The 14841-nt window shown below is 47.5% G+C and overlaps 1 protein-coding gene across 2 annotated transcripts; it reads left to right on the top strand.

Moving 5' to 3' along the window:
* The first annotated feature begins 1780 nt into the window (after nucleotides 1–1780).
* On the top strand, nucleotides 1781–13689 carry LOC130123417 (zinc finger protein with KRAB and SCAN domains 1-like). Of its 2 annotated transcripts, none has more exons than XM_056292568.1 (4): nucleotides 1781–2206; nucleotides 4238–4350; nucleotides 6221–6341; nucleotides 12310–13689. In XM_056292568.1, exons 1-4 carry the CDS (start codon nucleotides 1948–1950, stop codon nucleotides 13128–13130), a joined length of 1314 nt encoding a protein of 437 aa, XP_056148543.1. In that variant the 5' UTR covers nucleotides 1781–1947; the 3' UTR covers nucleotides 13131–13689. The 2 variants fall into 2 exon arrangements, with proteins under 2 accessions (XP_056148543.1, XP_056148544.1); XM_056292569.1 differs by having other exon boundaries at nucleotides 2112–2265.
* The last annotated feature ends 1152 nt before the right edge of the window (nucleotides 13690–14841 follow it).

Below are 14841 nucleotides of genomic sequence, written 5' to 3'. Positions count from 1 at the left end.
CTCTGCCGTCGTTGCCAGCTGTTGCCATAGAAACCAAACCGAGTCCGGCCTGAGGGAGACGGTTGACCGTTCGCGAAGCAGTGATTGACTCGGCGAGCCACCAATCGGCGCTTAGCAAGCCTCTACTTCCTCCAACTTCCGCCATATACAACCAACCCAGTAAAGAAGAAGACGCCAACCGCCAATAAACACAAAGAAGAAGCAGAAGAAGCAGAAGAAGAAGAAACTTTAAACGCAAAAAAAAGAAAAAGGGGGAAACGTCAACATACATCCTTACGTCTTCTCAGCTTTCAGGTTAGCGAACCAGAACCTTTAGCACATTTATTTTACCATTGTATACACGCGAGTACTTTTGGGGCCCGAATGGTGAATTATATATTGTGTAAAATTAATGATATTATCAAAATGGACTGTAAAAAATGCCATTATGTATTTTAAACATGGAAAACAAGAAGTTGCATTTATTGAGAATTTTGTTAATTTTGTATGGCAAATTTCAGACACACAAATTCCGCTTTACAAACGTTTCCCCCAATTTTATTGGTTTCTTATGCGAATTTGAAGAGTATATTAAAACTCATACTTCCATTGACACTTAAAAAAAGTAACAAAACCATTAAGCTGCACAGGGATACGTTTAAAGAGGAATAATGTCACTTGTTTTTTGTATGAGTGGTTTTCTAATTTTTATTTTGCGATTATTATTCATTCGAGGTCCTAAGTTCTTACTGTACCATTTTGTGGAGTACATGCGGTTTTCGGTCGGCTCAGTGTTTATCTTAAAGGGGTGGCGCTGGCTATAAGGAGGCTTTGGAGGAATTTTTTCCCTTTCATTGACTAACTGACAACAAGTTGTGCACGTCACATTCTTACAACGTGCATGACTACAGTGCCAACAAACACGCCAGGGGGGGGGGGCAGGCCAAATAAAAAATAGAAATAATAAAAAGGAAAACATTTAAGACACAACAGCTACGATCACAATTCAGTTACATACATATTTTACAGCGAACACGTGCCATTACAGTATTTTTGGGGCCTTTTTACTGGCACTAGAATACTTTTATGTACCGTTCAAAACCTTTTAAAAACGGGGGTCTTCTATTTGTAAACTTGCACTTATGCGTGTAGAATTTAGCCAGAATAACCAACAGACTTATGATATATGCGCTTTCCTCAAATGTATGGTCATAGGCAAAGAATCCGAAACTAATATGCTCATAAAACAATGCTAAAATCCACGTATAAGGTGTCACTGATACATTTTGAAACATCTTTCCATAGAGTCCTAGAATATCGACAATGCCAGAAAAATCGGGGCACCGTGTCTGGATGAGCTGAGCAAAAAGGACAGTTTACATTTATACCAGCCTTACATCTCTTGGGTGTAATATTTGCTAGCGATTTTTGATTTGCTAATGTCCCTTACGGCTTTCCGTAGCGCAGCAACAAAGTCACGTGGTGTACGTAACAACGTCAGTCTGAATCCGGCCGGTGAATAAACAGCCAGCACGAGAGAAGTCGTCCTTGCTTTATTAACGTTATAAGTTAACATAGCCAGAGGGCACACATCATTACATGGTGTCCAGAGGGCACAGATCGTTACATTGTATCCAGAGGGCACACATTGTTACACTGGGGGAAATGCTTTGCCGGGTCAAATCTGTGCGGGGCTTTGTAGAAACGTCGCAAACGGGAAGGGTGTGTCTTTTGTTTTGAAAGTTCCGACGCGGAAGTTGCCTCGGCGACGACGAGGAGGAGGAGGAGGCGGAGGCTGGGCCAAAACAAAACAGCAGCGTCCAACGTCAGCGCCGCGCTCCGATTAATCAGCTATACGTCGGCTTCGTTCGGCCGCTTGATAAATAAATCGCTTATCCGCCGCGGACGCTTGTCCGATCGTCCCATGTCTGTCTAATTCACCGCTGTTCCCTTGACGCTCAGTGGACGATGACGAATTACAAGGCGTTTCACTCTCAGCTGACCTCCATCATGGAGGCGCTGACCAGGGCGGCCGTGGCGGAGATCTGCGAGCTGGTGGATGACAGCTACGCCGTCCTGCAGCTGGAGATCTCGCGGAGCCACAAGGAGAACGAGGCCCTGAGGAGAAAGCTGGAGCTAATCGAGACCATCATCGCCCGGGGACACCGGGGGAGCGTGCCGGATCACAGCGGGCTGGAGGCCGGGGCACCGGTGGACCTGACCGGCGGTGAGTTTTGACGGGAGCTCTGCGCATCAAGTCAGTCGGTCGGTGCCTGATGCAGTCGTGTAAGTGCAACGCTTTGCGCTTCGCATGGAGTAAAAGTGCACAGATAATGAAAAGATGGTAACGAAAGAATAAAAAAACGTTACTTAGGTAGAATGGAGAAAAGACAAAATGATCTAACATGATTGAAAATAAAATTGAATTTTGAGGGGGGGGCCTGGGGTCCTGGCATCTAAATCAATCACCCAGTCAGTCAAAGTAGCTCAAGTAAGAGATATTGATATTTGTTGGTATGGGTAATTGTTATTAGTGATGCTTAATGGCTCTTTTGCACACCCGTACTTAATATTTTTGTACATCTGGTCACCACGCAAACAGATTTTAATGTATATTTTTCCGTGTCTTACCAGGATATATGTTTTGTGCTCTTGCTCTGCTATGGTCCATTGTCCTGCTGCGGTGCAAAACAATTTACCCAAGGCTTGATTACGGACCGGGCATGCCGGGCGAGTGCCCTGGGGTCCTGGACCACGAGGGGCCCCGAAAGGTCAGGGGTATTGTGTTCGCGTATAGTAGGGATCCCCAATCATACCCTACAAGGGACGTTTGTTCCAACTCTGCGTCGCGATGCAGGACCCAAACTAGTCTCTATTGATGCGGAGGCCCCAAGCTACAGTCTCTACTGATGCAGGGCCCCAAGCTACAAAGTCTCTATTGATGCGGGGCCCCAAGCTACAAAGTCTCTATTGATGCAGGGGCCCCGAGCTACAAAGTCTCTATTGACATGGGGCCCCAAGCTACAAAGTCGCTATTGATGCGGGGGGCCCCAAGCTACAAAGTCTCTATTGACATGGGGCCCCAAGCTACAAAGTCGCTATTGATGCGGGGGCCCCAAGCTACAGTCTCTACTGATACAGGGCCCAAGCTTCATTGTTTCATTGTGTATAGTTAAAACAAATGTACTAGCTAGAATGCCCATACTGAAAAATAATTAAACAGATAGTTTTACTAAAATGTGCCCATATTTCACTAAATTATTTGCTCTGAAATTCCTGTTGGTAAGCCGTTATAAGTGGGAAGAAGGCGTCGCAGTATGTTTGCGATACCGTGAGCCGCTATTCTCATCTCTGCTTATTTTGTGATTCAAAATTGTGTTGAACTTTGTAGTCGCCATCCGAATCCCGTGCGGATTGGCATAGTGTCGACTACCATGTTGGGTATTTGCATTAGTTTTACATTTAACAATGTTTAGTATTGTTTGCGTAGCCTATCTGACGGAGGGGGGGGGGCGCAATGGACGTGCGTGCCCCGGTGCCCCCTGGTGGGTTAATCTGGCCATGAATTTACCCCCACAGAGCAATAAACTTTCTTCAGCCATGTTATATGGTTTGGAGACAGTGGTACTGATGAAAAGACAGGAGGTGGAGCTGGAGGTGGCAGAGGTGAAGATGATAAGATTTGCATTGGGAGTGATGAAGGAGGACAGGATTAGGAAGGAGTATATTAGAGGGACAGCTCAGGTTGGACAGTTTGGAGACAAAGCAAGAGAGGCCAGATTGAGATGGTTTGGACATGTGTGGAGGAGAGATGCTGGGTATACTGGGAGAAGGATGCTGAATATGGAGCTGCCAGGGAAGAGGAGGAGAAGAAGGCCAAAGAGGAGGTTTATGGATGTGGTGAGGGAGGACATGCAGGTGGCTGGTGTGACAGAGGGAGATGCAGAGGACAGGAAGAGATGGAAACGGATGATCCGCTGTGGCGCCCCCTAACGGGAGCAGCCAAAAGTAGCAATAGTGGCAGTAGTAGTAGAGCAATAAAGTTTCTGTCTGTTTGTCTGACTGACTAAAATAAAGCAGACAGACAAAAGGAAAACATCTTGCCAAGCAGATGTTCTCAGTAGTTTAGATGTTTCGCTCATATGGTTTAATGATCCTGTCACCTTTGGGACTCAAACCCAGTCCCACGGGGGATCCGATCGTGACCGGAAGTGCATTTTAATGTGTAATAATGTCAATTGTATTTTTTCTGCCCCAGATCGTATCTCGTCTACTGGAATGAGTCTCAAGCAGCTAAAGGTTGGTCTTAGAAATACTGGAAAGTTACCAACCATCGAGATGGCAGCAGAGGCAAGTCCAGTTACAAAAGAGGTAAACGCAGCATTGCTCTAAACATGCATCAGAAATCACGCTTCAACAATTAAACTCTATTTTGTCTTCATGCGTGCTCAATAATCCGGGTAAGGAAATCACAGAAAGTTGAATCAGTCCATCTGGACACAACATTTATTGAGAGAAGTGTTTCATCACTCATCTAATGCCCCCTTTCCACTACATGGTACCGGCTCGGCTCGGCTCGACTCGCAGTGTCAATTTCCATCACTGTAACAGTACCCCTCAGTGTAGCTGGTCCACATTGATTTTGGTACCCGCTCCAGGGTTGTTGTTTTTTTTTTGGAACCTCGACAAAGGTGGCACCAGAAGAGGAGTAACAGTTACCAAAATGCCGGTACTTTCCAGTAGTCTTCTTCTTCTTCTTCTTCTTCTTCTTCTTCTTCTTCTTCTTCTTCTTTCGGCATCATCAGCTATGATGTTGGCCACCGAAAAACATGCTCAACAACTGTCCGCCTCCACGGTTCCTTTGCGGTGTTAAGCATATTTTGGGTTTTTGGTAATACAATAGACAGTGGTTTACCATTGCCTTGTGCCCGCAGTACAGGAGACCAGATACTAGAGTTCCCAGCATGCCTCCTGTTGTCCTGAAGCTACTGTTGGCCAGACGATTCGGCTCGTCCACCAGCTACAGGTGCTACACTGCTGCTGCCCAGTGTAGAGCAGGTCTATTTAAAGGCGACCTTCAAACGCCTTGTCACAGCGCCGTTATGGGGCCTTTGCAGCTTTTTATAGGTCCACCAGTGCCACCCAATGGCCCACTGCGCCCTGGTAGCAACCACCGCCGTTGGTCCGCGACTGCTTATTCGTCAGGTAGGCTGCTTATTTTGCAGTTGTCCCCTGTATTTGAGGTAGCGTTCCACTATCTGCCACCTGTGGACGCGCCCCATAGCAGTCCAGCTCTGCCAGAAGACCTCTTTCCAGTAGTGGAAAATGAAAGTCGAGTCGAGTTGAGCTGCTACCATGCAGTGGAAAAGGGGCATAAGTGACCTCTGCAGTCTCACCTGACTGCAGGTGTCCCCACCCTAATAAACAACACAGTGACTGCAGGTGTCCCCACCCTTATAAAAAACACAGTGACTGCAGGTACCCCCACCCTTATAAACAACACAGTGACTGCAGGTACCCCCACCCTTATAACAACACGGTGACTGCAGGTACCCCCACCCTTATAAACAACACAGTGGCCTAACGACTGAAAACAACGATGGGTTTCAAGACGTTTCAATAAACGTTGTGTCCAGATGAACGGCTTCAGTTTTCTGTGGTATTAAACTATATTAGAACTTTTTGAATACGCCGGTTTCTATTCGACAAGATCCCTGTGTGATAGTCTGGCGGCCTGTCCAGGGTGTCTCCCCGCCTGCCGCCCAGTGACTGCTGGGATAGGCTCCAGCATCCCCGCGACCCCGAGAGCAGGATAAGCAGTTCGGTTAATGGATAGACGGGTGGATGTATTTGATAATGTCCTTCTCACGACCCTCATTTCCCCTGTGGACGCAGTTTCGTCATGCCCTACTTGTCAGTTGTGTACCTGCCCATTCAGTTGCTTCTCAAAGCTCTGCTGTGATTGTTTTAAAGTTGTGAATGAATAAATCAAACCACTAAAAACATGCGGGATTTGTTGTACTTTTGTGGCAGTGTTCCCTCTGAAGTTCACCTTCCTTGTGATTTTGTTCTGTTAAAATGCACCAAAGGCCGTGAGCAGGATGGTCTGAAAAGCCCGCGTGTGTGTGGGATGGTTTTCCTACCAGCGGGATTTTCAAGTATTTCTGTACCTGCGTTGTCTTTGGTTGTGTTTATATTGAAGGCCCTAACACGCTGGCGTGTCCTGTGTTTTCTGCTTCAGGTGCACTTGCAGTTAAGTGAGGAGGTGACTGAGTCCAGCGTAGTTCTGATTAAAGAGGAGACACCAGGAGAACAACTGAATGGTACCGGCCCGAATGATGAGCTGCTATTGAACGAGGATGGTAAGAGACGAGTTCTTACGTCGCCGTATCGGAGCTTCTTCCATCTCTGCGTTGTTCCGAATGTCTCTGAAATGTAAATGGATGTGAACCGCAGACGCAACAAGACTTAAAGGTCCGAGGCAGAGGAATAAAGAAACAAAGCAACCTGCCAAACGTTTGTTTCATGGCTTGTGTGAAGTAGTTCTGTAGTTTCTTAATGATGTCCCATGAAGACATCATTAAGTAGTTTCTTAATGATGTCTTCATGGGACATCATTAAGAAACTACTTAATGATGACTTCATGAGACATGATTAAGAAACTACTTAATGATGTCTTCATGAGACATCATTAAGAAACTGCTTAATGATGTCTTCATGGGACATGATTAAGTAACTGCTTAACGATGTCTTCATGAGACATGATTAAGAAACTACTTAACGATGTCTTCATGGGACATCATTAAGAAACTGCTTAACGATGTCTTCATGGGACATCATTAAGTAACTGCTTAACGATGTCTTCATGAGACATCATTAAGAAACTGCTTAACGATGTCTTCATGGGACATCATTAAGTAACTGCTTAACGATGTCTTCATGAGACATGATTAAGAAACTACTTAACGATGTCTTCATGGGACATCATTAAGAAACTGCTTAACGATGTCTTCATGGGACATGATTAAGTAACTGCTTAACGATGTCTTCATGGGACATGATTAAGTAACTGCTTAACGATGTCTTCATGGGACATCATTAAGAAACTGCTTAATGACGTCTTCATGAGACATGATTAAGAAACTACTTAATGATGTCTTCATGGGACATGATTAAGTAACTGCTTAATGACGTCTTCATGAGACATGATTAAGAAACTACTTAATGATGACTTCATGGGACATGATTAAGAAACTGCTTAATGATGTCTTCATGGGACATGATTAAGTAACTGCTTAATGATGTCTTCATGAGACATCATTAAGAAACTACTTAATGATGTCTTCATGGGACATGATTAAGTAACTGCTTAATGATGTCTTCATGAGACATCATTAAGAAACTACTTAATGATGTCTTCATGAGACATCATTAAGAAACTACTTAATGATGTCTTCATGGGACATGATTAAGAAACTGCTTAATGATGTCTTCATGAGACATCATTAAGAAACTGCTTAATGATGTCTTCATGGGACATGATTAAGTAACTGCTTAATGATGTCTTCATGGGACATGATTAAGAAACTGCTTAATGATGTCTTCATGAGACATGATTAAGAAACTACTTAATGATGACTTCATGGGACATGATTAAGAAAGTACAGAACCACTTCTTGCATCTTCTCTGATAGCGGCATATTTTATGAACTCAACGAGAGGGGACTTCACTGCACCTCACATGTGGGTTCACGCATGCGACCAACAACTGAAGCGTTATTTTTTTTGTCCCCACCTGCATTCTGCAAAACCACCCTAATGCCTCCCATTCTGCCTCTTACTGGCTCTGACCCTGACAGTCTCAGCCTAACCACTCTGGAAACGGTGTGCGCCGCTTTGCTACGGTTTCTGGGTTGGACGACATGTTTCCTTGAAATGATGTGAAACGGGCTTCGAGGTACGTTTTCTCTCGTTCAATGGGTGTGTCAGAGGTGTTACCCAATCAGCAGCGACCTGTGTAGAAGCCCTGCCGTATTGAAAAGGCGGTGCACAAAATGGATCCAACTGAAGTCCTTTACGCACGTGTCCGCTGCAGCGTGGTGTAGACTGAAGATGTTAGAAGTCGTGTCTGTCATAAGTGTTCTACAGGATTAAACACGTATTTAAACCAGTTTCATCAGGCTCTGAAAATTATTCAAAAAGAACACAAAGAATGGCCTTCTCAGCCGCCATAGTTGCAGCGCTTGCGTAACACAACGGGCTGTTCAACGCACCACTTTTCCCGTTTAAATAAATGTTTTGCTATGTTTTCAAGGGGCTGAATGCGCCCCTTTCTCACTCCTCTTGCCTAACCAATCCAACCAGCGAAGGCAACCAGTAACAGCCAATCAGAGGCAGAGTAGGGCGGGTCTTCGTGGAATGCGGGTGAGACTGCGCCCTGTACTCCTCCTCAAGTGAGATCACAGCCTTAAAACAGCAGGATAGCAGCTGGATAGCTCAGTAGCTCAGGGATCGGGCGTTCAAACCCCGGTTGGGACGAGTTTCCTGTAAGAGTCCGTGGCTTGGACTCCCAATGCTAAACAAGCCACCTCCCAGATGTGTATCGCTTTGGTTAAAAGTGTCTGCTAAGTGAAATAGTAAATTGTAAAAGATACTGATAATTGAATGAAGAGAACTACTGGTTATTTTTTTTCGTCAAGAAGAACGCACCTTTATTCCTGTTCACAATCATTATCTCCGCTAGGTGGTAGCCTGGAGGGGTTATGCATTTGGTCAAGTGTGTGTGTCCACGTGCTTGTGTGTTTATCAGTTCACAGCTAATCTCTCACACCACCCGACCGATCAGCCTAATATTTTTTGTGTGCAGTTATGACTGTATGATCAAGAACCCCTCATGGTTGCGGCGATTCGAAACCTTTAAAAAACGTTTGTTCTTGCTACCGCCGCTCCCTCTCTTCATTCACTCTCTAGCTCGCTCAACCAACCCTGCTCTCTGTCGCTGCGAGTCGTGTGGTTCGTGAACAATTGGTTCGTTGTGAACTCATCTTCTCTATGACTCGGGAGTAACGGGTCGTCTGACTCGGGAGTAACGAGTCGTCTCAGTGACTGATTCGTTCACTTTTTCTCTGGACCACCGCTGCGAGCTGCCACTCATTTCCTCCATCTGAATGGTGACAGCTACAGGCTGATTTGTTCACCAACGGGTCTTACGGGTCTGAGACTTTTGTTCACATGACCGCTGCATATTCTCAGTGTAGAAAGAAGTACGGGTCTTCGGGTCTGAGTCTCGTTCACTTGTCACATGACTGCTGCGTCTTCTCAGTGTCGGATCGACTGATTGGACACCTGACACCTGCCAGCTGAGAAAGAGTTAAGCAGGAGTCCTTGGAGAAATTCGGGTTCCTTGGGGTCCTGGGTGCGATAGACTGCATGAACATACAACTACGAGCCCTGTCAGAGAACTCTGATCTATGTGAACCACAAGGGAACCCGTTCCATCAACACCCAAGAATTTGTGCTGCAACATGTGAGGTTGCACATGTCTTCATAAGCTATCCTGGATCAAGCCAGGACTCCTCTACCCTGGCCAACTCTGTCATTCCTGCAGTTTTTCAGGGGGATACTCCCCCCCCCCCCCCGGAAGGGTGGCTGTTAGGGCACAATGGCTATCCATTAAAGACATGACTGATTACACAATATATCATGCCAACAACTGCACAATATTTCGTTCAATTGAAAACACAAAAGCACGTGCTGTAATACAAAGGACTTTTGGATTTCTTTTTTTTTTGAGGGGGAGGGGTTCCCCAAATTGCATCCGGCCAATTAACCCACTCTTCTGAGCCGTCCCTGTCACTGCTCCACTCCCTCTGCCGATCCGGGCAGGGCTGCAGACTACCTCCTCTGATACATGTGGAGTCACCAGCTGCTTCTTTTCACCTGACAGTGAAGAGTTTGACCACGGGGACGTAGCACGTGGGAGGATCACGCTGTTCCCCCCAGTTTCCCCTCCTCCCCAAACAAGTGCCCCGACCACTTCTGGCTTCCCTCCCACAGACACGACCAATTGTGTCTGTAGGGACACCCGACTAAGCCGGAGGTAACACGGGGATTCGAACCAGAGATCTCTGTGTTGGTAGGCCACGGAATAGACCACCACGCCACCTGGATGCCCAGACATTTGGATTTCTGAAATGTGTTTCAGATGTTTTGGATAGGTCAGGTGGAACATTAGAATGCAGCCCTCAGAAGGTCGGCGCTGTCTTTGTGGCATGTTATGTGTTGTATAACATTGCCATGCGTCATGGATATTCATCCATCCATCATCCAAACCGCTTGTCCTGCCCTCAGGGTCGCGGGGATGCTGGAGCCTATCCCAGCAGCCATTGGGTGGCAGGCGAGGAGACACCCTGGACAGGACGCCAGGCCATCACAGGGCCGACGCACACATTTTCACCTAGGGACAGTTTAGTACGGCCGAGTCACCTGACCTACATGTCTTTGGACTGTGGGAGGAAACCGGAGCCCCCGGAAGAAACCCACGCAGACACGGGGAGAACATGCAAACTCCACACAGAGGACGACCTGGGACGACCCCCAAGGCTGGACTACCCTGGGGCTTGAACCCAGGACCCTCTTGCTGTGAGGCGACCGCGCTAACCACTGCGCCACCGTGCCGCCCACGTCATGGATGTCTGAGACACAAATGAGGACACATTACAGGAAGTGAGAAGGCGTGAAACTGAACTGCAAGTGCCGATGCCAGTGAACCCGAATACGCCAGGAGTAGCACGGGCGTTGAGGGATCAGCTGGCGGAAGAGCTGCGTCGTCTGTAGCCTGGTAAGCAAGCCGACAGGCTTTGTGCAGGGATTATTGCATTTAATTTAGACATTTTAATTGACGTCGTATTTTACTCATGTTTTTTAAATACGACCCCTCGGAGTCAGTGGAGGATGACTTTGTACCGCTCCGTGCGATTAAAACAAGTTTAGAGTAATCTTTTTAAAAATGGTCATTGCTAACATTTTTGGAGATTACAGTGATCACCCCCTCTTCTGTACACACACACACACACACACACACACACACACACAGTTACACACAAACACACACCCGTACAACATTTGCAGTCTCACTACCCCATTATGTCTTCATCATTACATGGCTGCTCATCATTTATCGTACCTGATCAGTATTGGTTAAATGATCAGTATTGGTTAAATGATCAGTGTTGATTAGTATTAGTTTGATAATTAGCGTTGTTTTAATAAATGGTTTTCATTGAAATAAGCTTTTGTCCTGTCTCTTTTGTGACTGTACTCACTGATGCCATCCTCTGCCAACTAAAGTACTGCAGTTGGTGCAACATTGATTATTCCATCAGCTTGAATGGTTCAGTTGTAACTACTGAGCACCAAAATCAATGACTGATCAATTTATCAGACTGACTTGATAACCCTGTTGCAGCCACAGCCCCTAAATGAAAAAGTAAGATGCACCACTGCAACCAATGTAAAAAATTAGTCTGGGGCGTCCGGGTAGCATGGCGGTCTATTCCGTTGCCTACCAACACGGGGATCGCCGGTTCGAATCCCTGTGTTACCTCCAGATTGGTCGGGTGTCCCTACAGACAAGTGGCCGTGTCTGCAGGTGAGAAGCCGGATGTGGGTATGTGTCCCGGTCGCTGCACTAGCGCCTCCTCTGGTCAGTCGAGGCGCCTGTTCGGGGGGGGGGGAGGCAGCAACCGGGACGGCAATTGGACGGGTACAATTAGGGAGAAAAAGGGGGGGAATCTCCCCAAAAAGCTAGTCTGGAGCCCTGGATGTTTGTGAGAGGAAAAGAAGTAATCTCGTAATCTCGTCACGTGTCACGTTTGTGAGAAAACTGCAACGAGGGCCGCACAATTAATTATAAATGTTAACATAATTAATGATCTCCATTAATTCACAACTCTTGGGTGCACCCCATGCCCTCACGTGACCGACTGCAAGAACTCCAGTACGAGGTGGGCCCGGAAGAGAGGACACCATCATGCAGCATTTTTGGGAGAAGAAGGGATCGGCCAGTATTATTGTTACCAGTGTGCAATAAAGTAAATGTTTCCTGACATGGAGGCTAATAATTGTGGTTAATAATCCAAATCACAATAATTAGCAAAATAATCAGATTATAGTTTTTACCATAAATGTGACATTGAGTTTGTGTGTAGGTTCATTTACAGTTTTAAACCACTCAGACTTGTCTGTAGCTACATGTGTAACTTTTCTCATCTTCTGCCTCGTCATGTTTGTGATCTCCTTATCGTTCATGTCTTTCTCTCCCGCTTGGAGGCACGGAGGTGCAGCCGTCGCAGGCCGACGACGGTGAGGAGGGGCCGTCTGGACTGCTCGCTACCACGGCGGCCGGCATGAGACAGTGGGAGCAGAACGGCGGTGACGCTGCAGAGCAGAACGAATCCCAGGATGAGCACAGCGAGCCACGGTCCCCGAACCCGGTGGAGGGCGCTGACAACAACTCATCCGAGGCCATGTTTGACACAACCTCGGAACTAGAATCCGACGCGCCCTCTGGTGGCTCGACACGGAAGCCCTTCCTCCTCGGGCCGGGGGGAAGTCCTAACGCCCTCCCAGGGACCTTTGACCTTAAACGGGGGGTGTCCATGATCAGCTCCCTCCCCTACGACATGGAGCTGGAGATGTGCTCGTCGTGGAACAACCAGGGCCTGCCGAGCATGGTGTCCATGCCGCACCACACCTACCTCAAACCGGACCATCGGGTGGCGCCGCACCTCGACAAGGCGTCAGAGTTGAGCGCCACAGGCTTTCCTCTGAGCCTAGGCCTCCAAGGCACGTCCAAGATGGATCCGCTGGAGCTGAACCGGTACTGCAGGGACCGCCGCTTCATCTGCAGCTACTGCGGGAAGTGCTTCACGTCGTCGCGGAGCCTGGAGACGCACGTGCGCGTGCACACGGGTGAGCGGCCGTACAGCTGCGCCCAGTGCGGGAAGCGCTTCACGCAGTCGGGCCACCTGAAGACGCACCAAAGCGTCCACACCGGCGAGCGGCCGTTCGCCTGCGAGCACTGCGGGAAACGCTTCGCCGGGAAGCAGAACCTGAGGATCCACCAACAGAAACACCACCCGGCCATCTGAAAACGGGACGCGACCCGGGGAAGGAGCCGGGCCTCACGCTCCCTCTGAGGCCAGACTGGAACTGTATGAACTCTGTGGTATTTTAAGACCGTTTGGATAAAAGCAGCCGCCAGATGGCTCCGAGGTACTACATACTAGGACTGACTGGAGCCTAAGCTTTATTTAAGTAGGATTTTTATTTTTTTATCTCAAGGCCTTTTAGTGGACGTTTTGGAAGAACGGGTGCTTTTAAAAAGAAGAAGTGAAATAGTTGTGACTGTATTTTTATTTTTTTTGTTGGGCATTAGATCTTTTTTGACCATCTTAGCTGCCTTGGTGGGGACCCCGAGTTCGTTTTCCTCTCAGACGAGGAAACTGGGACGCCGACCTCGTTCTGAACAATAATCTTACCTCAACAAGGACGTGGGCCGTTTTTGGGTCCGCTTCAATACTTTGGGCCAGAGCGATGTCGAACTGGTGACCCGGAGTCCTGTAGCAAACCAGACACCTAATGAGAAGCATGTGAATGTCTGTCAGTTGGTGTGTAGGCCAGCAGCATCTAGCATTAAAAGTGTGCAATCCTGGATGCCTGGTTTAATTCTTTCTTTTTTTACATAATTTTTCATTCAGGACACTCAGCGGGGGCCTCAGGCATCAATCGTTGCTATGGGCAAATTTGTTCTTACACACCCATGGAATTTTTCTAGCCCTCAAGTTTGTCTGACAGTCAGCAGCAAAGCATGATGGTTATTTGTAATTCCTTCCTCCTAACATCTATTGTCTACCTCTTGCAACGAGCAATCACCCAGGCCTGCAGGGACACCGGTGTTAGCCAGCTGTCTAAATACAGGGGTCACCCCAGGTTCTACACTGGTCTCCGAGACAAACTTCAGGGCTAAATAAATCCCATGGGTGTGTATGCACACATTTGCGCATAGTAACGACTCATACATGAGGTCCCAGGTCTGGTTTTGCATGGAAGATGAACAGGATAGTGTTCATTCCCTAAGGTTCATGAATTGCTGCGAAACTTCCTGGAAATCATGAAAAACGCCATTATACAGATATGACGGCACATTTAGCAAAACTGAATCGTCTTGATTTCACTCGCTGCTACGATTTCAGTCGTTACGATCAACGTACCGGCCAGCACATCACACACACAGCATAATGCTCTTAAATCCAAACAGGAATACCTCCGGCTTGGTTGGGCGTCCCTACACACACTATCGGCCGTTTCTGCAGATGGGAAGTCGGATGTGTCCTGGTCGCTGCACTAGCGCCTCCTCTGGTCGGTGGGGGCGCCTGTTGGGGGGGGGGGACTGGGGGGAACAGTGTGATCCTCCCACGCACTACGTCCCCCTGGTGAAACACCTCACTGTCAGGTGAAAAGAAGCAGCTGGCGACTCCACATGTATCAGAGGAGGCATGTGGGGTAGGCAGAGGGGGTGGAGCGAAGGGGATGGCTCGGAAGAGTGGGGTAATTGGCCAAGTACAATTTGGAGAAAAGGGGGGCAAAAATCCAAAACATAAAAATAAAATCCAAACAGGAAATTGGAGTTTGGTAAGAGTTTGGTAAGTTTAGCTGAAAGACCAGTTTAGCTGTGGGTTAACTCAACATCTTAACTCGTAACATCCATCCAGCCATTACCCAAACCGCTTATCCTGCTCTCAGGGTCGCGGGGATGCTGGAGACTATCCCAGCAGCCACTGGGCGGCAGGCGGGGGGACA

The sequence above is a fragment of the Lampris incognitus genome, chromosome 14 (assembly GCF_029633865.1).
Source record: "Lampris incognitus isolate fLamInc1 chromosome 14, fLamInc1.hap2, whole genome shotgun sequence".
Classification (NCBI taxonomy): Eukaryota; Metazoa; Chordata; class Actinopteri; order Lampriformes; family Lampridae; genus Lampris; species Lampris incognitus.
The sequence above is the reverse complement of the archived record's forward strand: the minus strand, read 5'-3'. Positions and strand labels throughout refer to the sequence as shown.

Bases quoted from the DNA above. Each gene is read 5' to 3' on its own strand.
- LOC130123417 (XM_056292568.1), top strand. From the start codon at position 1,948: ATGACGAATTACAAGGCGTTTCACTCTCAGCTGACCTCCATCATGGAG. The intron at 2,207-4,237 runs GTGAGTTTTGAC...TTTCTGCCCCAG, and splicing joins ACCGGTGGACCTGACCGGCG to ATCGTATCTCGTCTACTGGA. The intron at 4,351-6,220 runs GTAAACGCAGCA...TTTCTGCTTCAG, and splicing joins CAAGTCCAGTTACAAAAGAG to GTGCACTTGCAGTTAAGTGA.